The following is a 14,154-nucleotide window of genomic DNA, read 5'->3' as shown; positions in this document are numbered from 1 at the left end:
TTGGGGATTCACTGCTTGCTACTTCCCCTGAGTAACGAATGAAGAGAGAAAAAGCCCTGGCTGGGATGATTTAATTGGGAATCGGCCCTGCTTTGAGCAGGGGGTTGGACTAGATGACCTCCTGAGGTCCCTTCCAACCCTGATATTCTATGATATTCTAAGAAGCTGTGCAACAGAATAAAACTTATTACCTGATTTTCTTTCTGTTTAACAGTCTCTCTCTCCAAATTAACCCAAACTGAAAATGTTCTCTAAAGGCAGATGGACAAATATTGTCTTTTGTCTAGTTGTCTTAATGCTAATAATTGGTTGCTGGAGAGTTTCTACTCTTTTTGGTGACCTAAACTGAAGGGCAGAGCTTAGTCCTGGAGGCTCCAGTAACAACACTGGACTGCCTCCAAATTCCACAGGTGGGGGGGGGGGGCAGCATTAGCCCATAAGTAACGAATTCAGAGAGAAGCTGTTAACAAAGAAATTTATCATTTCATCTCCAAATATATTAGCATGTAACTGGCCATCGAAAGAAGGACTGTAATTCATCCTCCTCAATAACATCATTTTAGCTACAAGTGTACTAGTTTCCATGGCAGAATCTTGCTAATTCTCACTCAGCTAATTTGTTAAATATAATTTTTTTTTAAAGTTTGGCCCTATTTCTCAGAAAAACTTCAACTGGGAATAGCTGAGGTCTCCTATTACTAGATTTTCATTAATCTTATGAAATATCCACTATTTGTTAAAATGAAGTGATATATTAAAAGTATTCATTTTAAAAACAAAATATATTCTTGGTTTTGCCTCTGCAGCTCTTCCATACAAGATGGTGATGTTCCCAACCAATTGAGGAAGGGAAGTAAAAACCCTCCAAGTGCCTCTCAGTTCTTTTCTTTTCTGCAGGCCTGTGCAGATGTGAATCCAATTTTTATCCTGGTATTGGTTTTTATTTGGATAATGTATTTTAAAATATTTGTCTACAAATAAATTTGTCATTATCTTTTTCTTTATGTGGATTTTCTGATAGTTATGCTCACTGTGCATAAGAGATGGCGAAAGTGATTGGGGTTCCAGACTTCAGAGAGAAATAATGTCAGGACATGGACTCATCTTCATGGAGAATTCTCTGCTTGGTCGCTGACAAAGAAGGAATATTCATATCCATCAGAAAAGGATCCAGTTGCATGGGGCTGCATTATTCAAAGGGTTTTGCTCTGACAGTCTCAGTGGAAGTAATTTAAGAATTTGGGGAACCTAATAAGATTGACTTGTCTTTTGTCCTGTTACCAATCTAGCTGATTTGGTATTTTATTGGGATACTTGACTCCAAGGTCTACCTTTTGTGTTTCTGTTCAAGGAGGCTCAGGCTTGCATTGCAGTTTGGATGGCAGTCATGTCATCCTGTAGAGAACAGTATTTTAAAGGTTTCATGGACATATATAACATCTGTGTATGTATATGTAAAATCATAACTTGTAAATTCATGGTATAGAAACTTTTAGTTTCCACAAGGCTTATGGAGGCTTTTATTGAGCCTCTTAGGACCAGCTTTCTCTTGGATCTTTCACTGACTATTTCTTCCCTTGTGGCTGTAACATTTGCCAAAAGACCATCAGAACTGCAGGCTGACAGATTTTTCTTATTAAAATTTTCTTAAGTCGTCTTGGATGTCCCTTTAAATTACTTTTTTTTTTTTTTTTGGAGGGTGTGGGGGAACAAATAAGCTTCGTGATCTTCTGGGTTAAGGTTGGTTGCACACTGACCCTGACAAAACAATGCATTTTATAGCAGTCTTCAAGCTTGTGGCTTTTGGTGAAAAGTCCATTTCAATGTAGAGAACCTAAACAAATCTGAGGCTGTAAAGAAGCAAAAGTTGGTTCCTTATCTCAATCCCCACAAAGCACAGTTCTAGGGTCAGACTTCATGGGTGATGCCCTTCTTTGAGATGTGGGACCCTGCAGTCCCATCACCTTAGACCCTGAAACCAGTGCTTTGGACCTCCCAGGGCCCATCCTCTCTCCTATCACTTTATAGATGCTTTCTTAGAGTCCCACTTAGGATATAGGCTGGCTCTCTGAGCTCCTAGATTACTTCCCTGCCATGTTGTCCCTGAAGGGCATAAAGTACAGAGTTAGGAAAGGAATTCTTGACCAGTTACTTATATTTAAAGAATAATCCATTACAAATCTTTGCAAAACAGAAGTCCTGACACCTGATCTCACCCCTGCTGAGTCAGAGGTTTGGTAGAGTCCCTCCTACCTTTCCAGCTAGTCTGCCTTGGATGTGGTGATGGTCACTGCCCCTGTTCAGAGAAGCCATGCCATTTGTTTAGCTGGAAAACTTTCTTCTTGACCTCTGTAGGCCCCTTGTTAGGAAAAAAAAAAAATATTGTTCCAGTGCCAGAGGACAGCAGTTGAGAGATTACTGAAATTGATGGCCCTAAAATGCCATTTTCCTGCCAGGCTCAGGAAAGGGACTTGACACCTGACTGAAAGCTCAGCTCAGAGAAGCTAGCTAGAATGCAATTCAATATACTTGCCTTGGAGAAGGCTAGAAGTGTGTTCAGCCTGCAATACAAAACAGAGTTTACAGTTTGATACAGACATGTTTCGCCCCTGTCAGAGTCTTGTTAATCACAAAAGCAGAGTATGGCTGGCCTAGTGCTTTTCATGGCCGGGGGTGGGGGGGTATCAACTGTTTTGGGGGAAGGACCTGCCTCTCCTTACTCCAGGAAACTAACAGTGGTAGGGAGAAGCCCCACTACTTAAACTATTTGGAATTTGACTGGGCATATAGGGTGAAAGCCTTAAATTTGGAAAAAATTGAGACTTCAGCAGCAGAGTGTTTCAGGCTAGAGAGTGGCAGAACATTGTACAGCATGACAGAGTGAAGTAGTAGTTATATTTCCTCCTTTCTAGCCTTTAAAAAATACAATATTGTTAACTTTGTGGCTTATGTTTAAATGTACCAGTGGATTGTGATAAATATACATGTTTTAAATTGTAGTTTCAATGGTTTCTGGATTCATACAAATTGTGCATTCTAAAGGAACATTAACTACAGCAGATGCTATTAAGGATCTATTAAAACTTTTCTGCATTAGACAAATTCTAAAAGCTTTCTGCAGAAATGACCATTTTATGTCAATCTAGTTTAAGACTACTTATTTTTACATTATTAGTACAGTGGCTGTAGATATGGGCTGGTCCAATTTTCCTTTGTTATCATTCTCTACCACCACTTCAGACTTACAGTATATTCACTAAAAATGGCAGATCTAGAAAAAAAGACAGCAAATGGAGGAATATCATTCCCATTTAAGACCCTCATCCTGCAGTCTTTCCAACTGCAAAATCTGTAATCCTACATAAAATCTGTTTGTCACACCTTTAATTAGGATTTTGTTTCGCAAAAATCCCTTTCATTTCAACAAGACATGTTGTAGTTGGATTTCAGACATACGGTGTTGTCTTATCAGGGTGATGACCCCATACAAATAGTGTCCTGGGTTCTTCAAAAACTACTTATTTCTTGACCCAGTTCCATTTAGTGCAAGAATGGGGAGAATCAACTATTAATAGACTAAAAGTGTGTGTAGGAAAACTTACATCAATTATTGGTTACATGACATATACAAAAATATATGCACATACTTAAAAGATACATACGCTGAAGCATGCAAACACTCCTAAACACGATGCTGAACCTTTAAGGCCTTCATGCTGCAAGTGGATTTGCACCAATGGACCCCTAGATCCAGAGTATGACTGAAGCCAGTAGAACTCTACACAGGTATAAAGGTCTCCCTGCATAGATCAAATTGCAGCATCAGGGCTTAAATTTATACAGGGAAGATTTTAACTTTATAAATGGATGGGGAGAAAGATAGAAAAAAGTACATTTATCACTGAAGGGAAAAAATTCACAGTTACAATAATAAAGACCCAAAGTGTTCCACACTCAAGTGTAGAATTGTCAGCTTCCATAAGCAGCATATACTTTGGCATAAGGACACCATTTCAGAGAGCATGTAAATGATTAAAAATTAAGGGGATAGATTCTGGATCCCTTGAACTCAATGGCAAAATTACCACAGACTTCCGTGAGGCATTGTTTAGAACTCTGCTTTTTGTTCTTCCTAGGGTCTGTACAGAAGACAGGATACAGATTAAATCACGCATTTTGCAATCAACAAATGTATCATCCTTTAATTTTACATTCTTTTCAGATAGGGCAGTCCAGTACTTTGTCCATTTATTTTCTAAATACAGTAAATTGAGATACAGTTGTAGAGTCTCTATTATTCTTCACTAAAAACAAGTACAGATCACTCCATTAACTTTTTATGCTGATGCAAACCAGAAAGGGAGGAGTTTGTGGAATGTGGGGGCTAAAAAATTATTCTGGGATTTCTCTACTTGAAGTGCACTCAGTGTTGTAATCCATGTTTTGTTTTTCCATTGACAAGATCTCCTGTACTTTCTGAAACCACTGATGCAAGTGGGTAAACAGATTTCCATATCACTTTTTTGAGCAGTTCATCTAGCTCAATAGATTTTAGACTTTCTTCTCTACCCTAAGATACGAAAAACAAACCACAACTATGAACCTAATCCTCTAAAATGCCAAATACTTTTGAATGTTTTTAATGTCGATATACCTGAAAGAACTCTGACTCTCGCAAGACTGGATTATTAAAACTTAAATATGGTAGTCATTTAAATAAATCAAAGTTGAGTTACTGAGCAGTTAAAAACTGGCAGGCAGAATCGTGTCACACTTAAGAGCACAACACTTATTTACATTTGTCTCCTGGCTGACTATTGAGCTACAATGCAGTGTAAGAGCATGAATGCAGAGGTTAACTCCAAATAACACAAATTCCTGATCAACAAACTCCGCCATCCCTCCCCCCCCGCAAAAAAACCCCAAACCCACAACCCAACCCCCTGCAAAACTCCACAACCATTAAAGTGACACTTTAATGACATAACAAATTGTCTTGGCATAGTCACACTGTAGGATGTGACACTCTACTAGAAATCCTGGACAGAAAGTTGCATTGTACATTACACACACTGTATTTTATAACAGTCTTCCATTGTAGTTTAATTCAGTAAAACAGGAATATAACACTGAATAGGGCAAATGCCCACACTCAAAGTAAATGTGAGGTATCACTATCTTCTATGAAGGCCACTGCTTTTGTCAGTAAACTAACAGTAGTATACTCTTGTTAAGAATTCCTTCGCTATTATGAAGGCAGAAGCCAGTAAGCTAGTTCTTTCAAGAAAGTGGACTTGATAGTGTATTTAATCCAAGTAACACTTCCACGGTCTAACCTGGGTCAAAAATGGAGTCACTAGGACACAAATAGGCCAAACAGTGCCCTCCAGGGAAAATAAAAGTTGTATTTTTACTGCAACAGGATCATTTCTAAATTCCCTCATCTACTCAGTAGTGTTCTGAGGTCACTTCTAGTTTTGGAATCAGTTCATAATACACCAGTTTAGTTAGCTGTAAATAATCAAAAGCAGTTTCACATTTGGGAAAAGGATTACAGACATTCCTTGATACAAAAGAGCAGTAAAAGTGTTTCTAGCACTTGGAAAATATTATTGTACTATATATAGTTAAGCCACCCAGGTAGTACAGAAGCTTTTAGGAAATAAACTATCCAAGAGATGACTTAATAGGTCTTTTCCTTTTCTATTTTTTAATATTTCCAGAAGTACACCACCACCCCCTTGTGGTGCAAAAAAGAACAACATAGCCAACAATGTTTAGCTAATAGCATTAACTTCCAGTACATATAATACAATTATGTACTCAAAAGAAATCCATAATCGGTGAATCAATGAAAAGAGAACAGGCATAAGATCACATAAAATATTTACCTCAGTAAAAGCATGTAAAGTGATTTATAATTCAAAGTGATTTTTTTATAGCACATTTCACAAAATTTCAATTTGCAGAAGCCAAGCATTTCCAAAAGCCTTTTAAAGGCACTAAATTCACAGGTGACTAACCAATAAGTAGTACAGAAGAGGTGGACAGCAGCACATGTATTTAACTATAAGCATCTAGAGAAGATAACTTTTTTTTTTTAACAAAGAGGCAGACAAAGTTCATTACAAAACTTTAAATAAACGCTAAAACAAAAAGAAAAACTCCCACACACTAAAAGTTACCCAAGCTGTGCATAAGTTAGTTTCAAGAGCAGAAATAAAATACATTCACTCTATCACCATTAAATACTAAGTTCGTTCCCAAATAACTGTGCATCTCCCGCTGTCCACCCCACCCAAAAGTTGAAGCATGAGACATTTAAAAAGAATGACAAGTTTTGGCCACCTTTGTTTTCCATTCTGAGATTCTTGGTTGAAAAATATTCTTAGCATACACCTCTATCCTCTGTCGTACTGCAATGGCAAAGTACTGTTGAATCTTCATATACAAACAGCAAAAGCCACACAATGAATAAGTGCCACTCAGCTGCAGAAACTGGCAAGTTATTGGCAGTATTTGATCCTCTTCTTTTCAAATGCCACACTTATTTATCCAACCTGCCACTAGAAAAATAAAACAAAGCTGTATGTATGCAGTAAACTCAGTGATTCATTACAATCCACGTATTTCATTCAAATCCACCAATACTTTTGATGTGCAACAAGAGGATGCACAACTTTCTAGATACTATCCCTGTCCCAAAAAGATACTATCCCAGCCCCTGTCATCTAAAAGGAAAGCAGTAACTTATTAAAAAGGCAAGGGAGAGGGAAATAAGCATATATAAAGTGTAGAGGAAAAAAAACAGATGCACAAATATACATAACTGCCCCCTTGCCTGTTTATTATTAATTGGCTAATTTCTTATAAACACAGAGGAAAAAAACATGGTTTTTGAAGGTTGCCATCTTACAAGTACGGTAAGTAAGGGTGTTCCATGTGCAGGGAGCAGCCTGGAATAAGGTGTGAATATGACTGTGGGAAAAGCTGATAAATGGGAAGTCAATATTACCATTAATGGTGGAGCAGAGAGATGGGAGCAATGCAGTAAGAGACAGGAGTGGATAAGTGGGGAAGGAGAGAGCTGTGAAAAGCCTTGAAGGTTAGGAAAAGTAGCTTGCGCTTTGTGGTACAAAAGGGAGACCTAGTGGAAGAATTCAAAGGGGGTAGGGGTATATAGTAAGACAATACGAAGGAAGATGAATGATCTTAGAAGCTGCATTTTGAATGGATTCGAGGGAAGGGTCAAATGGGTACTGGAGAAATCTTAAGAAGAGGCAGCTGCAACAGTCAATGTGAGATAAAGAGTCTGAACAAGATTTTGCTGTGGGAATAAAAAGGAAAGGTTGCATCTTAGAAACTTGACAGGAATTGAAGCCCTGATAAAATTTGTATACAACCTAGATATGAGGGTCAAGGAAGAAGAAATTAAATAGGACTCAGATGATTGGCTTTTGTGACTGGGAGCAGGGTGATACTGTCAATAACTGCTGAGAATGCAAGTGGATAAGAAGGATCTGGAATGAAACATGGGACATGTTAAGTTTACTTTTGCTTTCTATTTGTGCTTACTTTGTTTTGTATAGTTCTTTAATAGATGTATATAGACAAAACTGAACTTACTAATAAAGCTATTGAAATCTAAAACCAAACATTTTAAAAAGGATTTAACAAAGTGAATCTTAAAACTTACTCTAAGCCCGCCTCCTCCTCCTCCTCCAGAGCTTGAAGATGCAATTTGTTTCTCCATTTCCTCCTGTTTCTTTTTCTTTTGCTCCACAGAATATGGGTTCTTAACACCCCGAGAGGTGGCCTTTAGGGAAATAAGATTGGATAAAATACTGCAGTCCAATTTCTTTTCAAAGAAATAAAATCTTGACAACTATATTTTGTGGGCTTCTATTTGGAAGCAATATTGAAACACTAATTAATACTAGTATGTAACACAGCAGCATAACTTTTTAAGGTGCTTTTTAACATTGCACAGTATTTGTCAGTGATGGCAATGGGGTATTCTTTCATTTTTATTTGTACATCCAGATGGGCATAATTTAATGAGTAAATGCACGTGGTTTGTATTCAAATTGTAAAATTAAACGTTTCCCCCTCCCCTCCAAGAACTCCCATGCACTTTGATCCTATAGTTTTTCCAATTGGTATGACCTCCATATTCTTGCCCTCACCAACTGAATTTTAATTTAGAAAGGATGGTTCAGGCAGTCAGCTGCATCCAAGAACCCAAACTGTTATTTTATATGGCATTACTGCCCCACCTTCTCTTACCACATAGATTTCTGCAAGTACAGGGCATCCTATGGCTAACAGAGATATTAGCCAAGAGGTCTCATTACAATTTACAATAAGTGCATGAGGGGAGATGACAGAATGTAGTTCCCACGTCTACAGTCCTTATTTGCACCCTACTTAGGGGCCCCGCTTAGGATGTATGAAACCAAGGTTCAATTCCTCTACCACAAATATCCTCTGTGACCCTGGGCAAGTCATTATTTGTGCCTCAATTGTCCATCTGTAAAATAGGGTTAATAGTACTTTCCCCTATGTCATAGAGGTGTTGTGAGGATATATACATAAAAAGATTGAGGCACTAAGATACTGTGGTGATAGGGCTATATAAGTACCTAAATTAGAGCGATATACGGTTCTAAAACATGAATACCAAGGCTGTATACAATAGCTTCTTTTTCCTCTTACTTATTTTGAGATCTGAACTTAACAGAATTTTTAATGCACTTCTAGCTTATAATTTAGAGCTATAACACTACATGTGAGCAACAGAAAAAATGAGGTTAAATCTATGCTGAGAGGAAAGAGGAACAGATTGTTATCAGTCACCACCACCTTGGATTTGTGCTAACAGTCAAAGCAGAGTTGTGACAAAGTAAGACTGCAGATGGAGTAAGAATGTGAAGAGAGGCATTAAGCTGTCAATGCAATATAAAATATGAAGTAAAGATGAAGTAGGGTGATCTGAACAGTATATTAGATTAGCATATTATTTGCACAGAAACAGAATGACACTAGCTGCAGCATGGTCTGAACACACGGCTGGAAGCCTTAGTTCTAATTCCAATTTGGACACCAACTCACTGATTTATGCACTTAGTCTCTAGTCATTTAAACTCACTCATACTCACAAATCAATAGACTACTCGTATGTCAAGATACATGTTTGCAGAATAGGAGCTTTAGTTTTTGTTTGTTTCCACCATCTACTATAGTGGTGGCCAACCTGTGGCTCCAGAGCCACATGCGGCTCTTCAGAAGTTAATATGCAGCTCCTTGTATAGTCACCGACTCCGGGGCTGGAGCTACAGGCGCCAACTTTCCAATATGCCAGGAGGTGCCCACTGCTCAACCCCTGGCTCTGCCACAGGCCCTGCCCCCACTCCACCCCTTCCCGCCCCCTCCCCTGAGCCTGCCATGCCATCGTTCCTCCCACTCCCGCTCTGAGCCTCCTGCACGCCACGAAACAACAGATCCGGAGGTGCGGTGAGGGAGGGGTAGGCACTGATCAGCAGGACTTCCGGTGGGTGGGAGGCACTGCTGATGCATTAATTAATGTGGCTCTTTGGAAATGTACATTGGTAAATTCTGGCTCCTTCTCAGGCTCAGGTTGGCCACCCCTGATCTACTATGTATCTTCCTATATGGTATTTATCTACCTACCACTCAGGGTTGTTGCAAGGATATATATTTAGAAAGTACTTTGAGATTCAAAACACTGTAGATATACTAAATCTTTTTTTTTTTTAATTAAAATGTAGGCCAAAGCAAACCAAAAAAGTTTTAATAAAAAGGCCTTTAAATGCTGCTATAATAATTTAGAAAGTGCTTTTATCCATGACTCAAATATGAATCATGATCTTTAAACAGTAGCAAACCGAAGAAGCCCGTATCAGCAAAAGGCCAACAAACTATACAGAGACCAACCAACAATGTTCATACAATACACACATTCATTATCGTCATACTTCATATTTGAAATTCAACAAGACACTACAGAGAATTTAGATTATGCAGTGTTTAAAAAAAGGTCCGGTAAGGTGTAAATAAGGCTGCAGTTCCTTTGCTTTAGGCTTCTGTATGTGTTTCCTCCTTCCTATTATTACTTCTGCCCTCAGGCACATACTACCTCCACTTTCCTAAATTTAAGACCTCCCAGCTTCAACACCCAAGTCCCCAACTTTTCAGGTCCAGAGTCTGTCAATGCCACTGCTTAATTGACTGGGATGAGGAAAGAGACCCACATTTCCCCCATGTTAATGAAGCGAACAGCCAAGAAATTCAGCTATGTTGAGCTTTTAGAAGTAGCAAGTCTCAAAACAACACTTGCAAATGCTGCCAAAACAATTAAATATCTTTGAAAAATGCAACTGAAATATCTCTTTGGTGTTTGTGGTTAAAGTAAAACAAAAATATCACTGACAAAAATCAATTTCTTCTTTGGTTTAAAAGAACTTTCCAGCTTTGCATTCACATTTTATAATGGCAAGGATTTTCAACGGTCCTAATAGCTGTTTGAATTTCAATGGGAGTCAGGTGCCTAACTTTCTTAAGCTCCTTTCAAAATCCCCGCCAATGTTCCATGACATCATTATATAAATACCCATCAAATTACTAACATGACAGCCAAGTGCAATGATAAATTCCACTTGCCAATAGTCCACGTATGCTGTTCAGCTGCGTTTCGGCAAAGAGACCTCTGGTATTTTCCATTTTAAAACCAATGGCTACATAACAAGTTTCTGAATAAATGTAATGTTACCTCCATCTGCCTCTTTTCTGCAGCTTCTGCAAGTTGTCGTCTTTTACTTTCCTACAGAAAATTTGAAAAAAGGAGTTATGTTCCATTGTAGTAGAGAAAGCAGAATAAATTGTTTAACAATGAAAATATAGTAGTTTTTAAAAAGATTAAATGATATAATGCATAGACTACTCCATGTCCGTTCCTTGTCATTCACATGAACAATGGAAGTTATTTAATCAAATTCTGAACTTAAGTCAAACGGCAGCTGCTTCTTCTCTCTGTTTTAAGTATTAAAGTAACTACATAAGGACAGGTTTCAGAGTAGCAGCCGTGTTAGTCTGTATCCGCAAAAAGAAAAGGAGTACTTGTGGCACCTTTAGAGACTAACAAATCTATTTGAGCATAAGCTTTCATGAGCTACATCCGACGAAGTGAGCTGTAGCTCACGAAAGCTTATGCTCAAATAAATTTGTTAGTCTCTAAGGTGCCACAAGCACTCCTTTTCTTTTTACATAAGGACAGTATGCTTTTGGTTACTAAGATGGTAGAAAAGGAGTACTTGTGGCACCTTAGAGACGAACAAATTTATTTGAGCATAAGCTTTCGTGAGCTACAGCTACTCTGAAACCTGTTAAGATGGTAGAGTGTTATTGCTGCTACAATGTATTCCAGTCTTTGAGTAACAATAGTGTTATGCAGATATATCCATTAGAAGGCCATATTTCAGGTGACTTGCATCTTTACCGCAAAAAAACAAACAAACAAACAAAAAATCATTCTAGGATGAAACCTACAATAAGAAGGTATTTTATATGGCAGAGAAATGGACGCAGTGCATAAGATGTTCTTATCATTTGAGGAGAAAAGAAAAATGAGATCTTGGTATGACTGTCGTTTCCCCGAGGGCCTCATGAAAATGAGGCACCTCTCATGAGGTTATCACAAGCATAAATATTTTAAGAACAAACATCATGGAACCTCTGATAGTGACGTTTACAAAACAACTGTAACTAGAATAGCTATCACTATAAATGGATTTTCACTGAATACAAGTTCACTAAAACCAGGCTCCACAGTTTTCCAGAGTTAGAAAAGAAGATTTATGTCCTTACCAGTTAAATCCCAACCAGGATCTTGATCCAACAATCAGGTCAGCTAGCATAGGCCCTAAACCCATGAAGAGTCCCACTGATTCTGAAGTCAGTGGGTTTCCACAAGGATGCAGGGAACTATGCTAAGAAGATTGGTACCCATATCAGTAATAAATGGTAGTGATGGCGTATGTGAAATGAGTTCACCATCTTAGTAAAGTTTCTAGTAGGAGGGTGCCTATAACAAACAGGAGTGTAACAGAGAGACCAAGGATTAAATGGGCATAAAACAGAATTACCCTCTCCCTCATAAGAGATGGTCCCTTCAGATCTCTCTCTTTGTGCTCCTGCAGATACTTCAAGTGGAGGACACCTGTGACTGAGACTGACAAACTCCAAATTATGTTAATTTTAGTTCATGATAGAGGTTTCAGGCTTAAGGGGGGCATGGATCAGCATTCACGTGACTCTCCCCATCAGTACGCAGCCTGGGGAAGCTAATAATCCAACAAGCGGACCAAATTCGGTGATGAATCCTAGTCACGTGCCTCCAGAGGCATGTTGCACACATGCTAAGAAGAAGGGATCATACCCTATGGTTTTTATTCTCTGGTTACACAATGTGCGGTGAGATACTGACCCTGCAATACCAGCTGGTAGAAGGACAGTATAAAATAAATAACAGGATTTTCAATGTTTTAAAATGATACGCAATTTGACAAACTAATTTTTAAAAGTAAGTTTGGATTTTGTGTTTTAATTCTTAAGAGTTTTCTGTTGATGTTTATAATCTCCCTTTTTGCTGACTCCCTGCCAATCAAGGAAGAAACTGACTAGCAAACATTCATATGACACTACCCAGATGTGCAAATACTTGCAAGATCCGGTCTGTACAGGGGGAAGAGTGAAACTGTTATACCAGGTGCTGTCAAATGCCCAAAGCAGACAAGATGGAATGAAAGAAAAATATCTGTTTGCCCATCAACTTCTTTCAGATACAAGAAAGACCTAAATTAAGTCGAACATTTTCTTACAAAATTATTATTTTCAAGTTGACAGTGTCCCTTTAAAGCAAAATGTACTTAACAAAAACAAACCTAGAGCGCTAGGGACCTGCTTCTGCAGATCCATGAAAGATCAATACTGCATTTTTTTTTAATTAAAGGGTATACTTAACCTTTAATTATACATCGAGGGCTTAATTCCCTCTGTCCCCAAAATAAATATTAAAAACGCAGTCTCTTAACGGGATCTCTTACTGCGTGTATGTCACTGGAGTATGTTATGGGTGCGCCTCTGAGAGGCCCCAATCCTCACGGCTCACTGCACCCCAGGTGGGCTGACCGACCGCAGCACATAGATGTTCAGTCCTTAGGCTGGACAAGGGCAGCAGCAACTACCCCGCCTCTGCTCTGCTGCATTATTTTACTCCTGCAATTATGGAAAGTCGCCTCTCTCTGAGGTAATTTCAAAACCCGACAAAAACAGAAAAACAAACCGCTAGCCCAGAAAAAAAAAAAAAAACCGGGAGGAGGAGCTGAAAGGAGGATGCACCTGCTGGGGGCCTGCTCCGGAGTGGGAGGCCCCTGCCCAGCTTGAGTGTGGCGGGGCCGGGGAGCGCGGTGCCCGCGGCCCAGCCAGGGCGTGTCGGGGGAGAGGAGCTGGGCTCCCGCGGGGGCCGTACGCACCGCACTCACCGGGTCGGGCGTCTCCACCACGTCCTCGGCGGCTCCCCCCAAGCAGGGTAGGCACAGCCCCATGCCGGGCCCCGGGCCGCCTGGCGCTCGCCCTCCCGGCTCAGGCAGCCGGAGCTCCGGGGACCAGCCGCGACGCTCCCGCCCGGCACAGTCAGAGCGCGGAGCCCGGCAGGGCCCGCCCAGTTCTGGGATCGGGGCACACGGCGCCACCTGCAGCTCCGGAGCTGCTGCTGCCGCCGCCGCCGCGGGGTGGGTGGGGCAGAGCCGGGAGGCGGGGGCCGCAGGGAAGCTGGCTGTAGGCTCGCGGGGAGGAGGGAGCCAGAGTTCCACCGTTGTCCTGTTACTGAGGGGCTCAAAGCCTCTGCCAGTTACTGAACAGGCTGGAGCTGGCAGGGGCTTGTCAGCCGGGCGTCCTCACAAACGTACTAAGCAGACCCAGGCTCCGTGAGGCGGCCCGGGGTCGACGTGAGAAAGTTGCAGTACAACTTGCATTGTTTTTGTAAAGTGATTGTAGTCAAAGCAGTGCAAATCTCTGTGCGGACCCTCCGTTTTCCTGCGTAAGAGGGGCCTATTTATCTTAAACTGATTCCGAATG

General features: G+C 40.2%; 1 protein-coding gene and 1 long non-coding RNA gene across 2 annotated transcripts; one reads left to right on the top strand and one right to left on the bottom strand.

Moving 5' to 3' along the window:
• The first annotated feature begins 804 nt into the window (after window positions 1-804).
• LOC122466207 lies at window positions 805-1,689 on the top strand. Its single transcript, XR_006291556.1, has 2 exons — window positions 805-930; window positions 1,022-1,689. It is a non-coding gene; the product is annotated as an uncharacterized LOC122466207 (long non-coding RNA).
• Window positions 1,690-4,174: 2,485 nt separating this feature from the next.
• On the bottom strand, window positions 4,175-13,915 carry LOC114021319 (small VCP interacting protein). Its single transcript, XM_037899937.2, has 4 exons — window positions 13,560-13,915; window positions 10,790-10,840; window positions 7,697-7,816; window positions 4,175-6,566 (listed from the first exon to the last, which is right to left on the bottom strand). The coding sequence occupies exons 1-4, from the start codon at window positions 13,620-13,622 to the stop codon at window positions 6,552-6,554; spliced, it is 249 nt and encodes an 82-aa protein (XP_037755865.1). The 5' UTR covers window positions 13,623-13,915; the 3' UTR covers window positions 4,175-6,551.
• Window positions 13,916-14,154: the final 239 nt, after the last annotated feature.

Source organism: Chelonia mydas, chromosome 6, assembly GCF_015237465.2.
Source record: "Chelonia mydas isolate rCheMyd1 chromosome 6, rCheMyd1.pri.v2, whole genome shotgun sequence".
NCBI classification, from domain to species: Eukaryota; Metazoa; Chordata; order Testudines; family Cheloniidae; genus Chelonia; species Chelonia mydas.
This window is presented reverse-complemented; position numbering and strand designations above follow the sequence as displayed.

Bases quoted from the DNA above. Each gene is read 5' to 3' on its own strand.
- LOC114021319 (XM_037899937.2), bottom strand. From the start codon at position 13,622: ATGGGGCTGTGCCTACCCTGCTTGGGGGGAGCCGCCGAGGACGTGGTG. The intron at 10,841-13,559 runs GTGAGTGCGGTG...AATTTTCTGTAG, and splicing joins TGGTGGAGACGCCCGACCCG to GAAAGTAAAAGACGACAACT. The intron at 7,817-10,789 runs GTAACATTACAT...ATTTCCCTAAAG, and splicing joins CAGAAAAGAGGCAGATGGAG to GCCACCTCTCGGGGTGTTAA.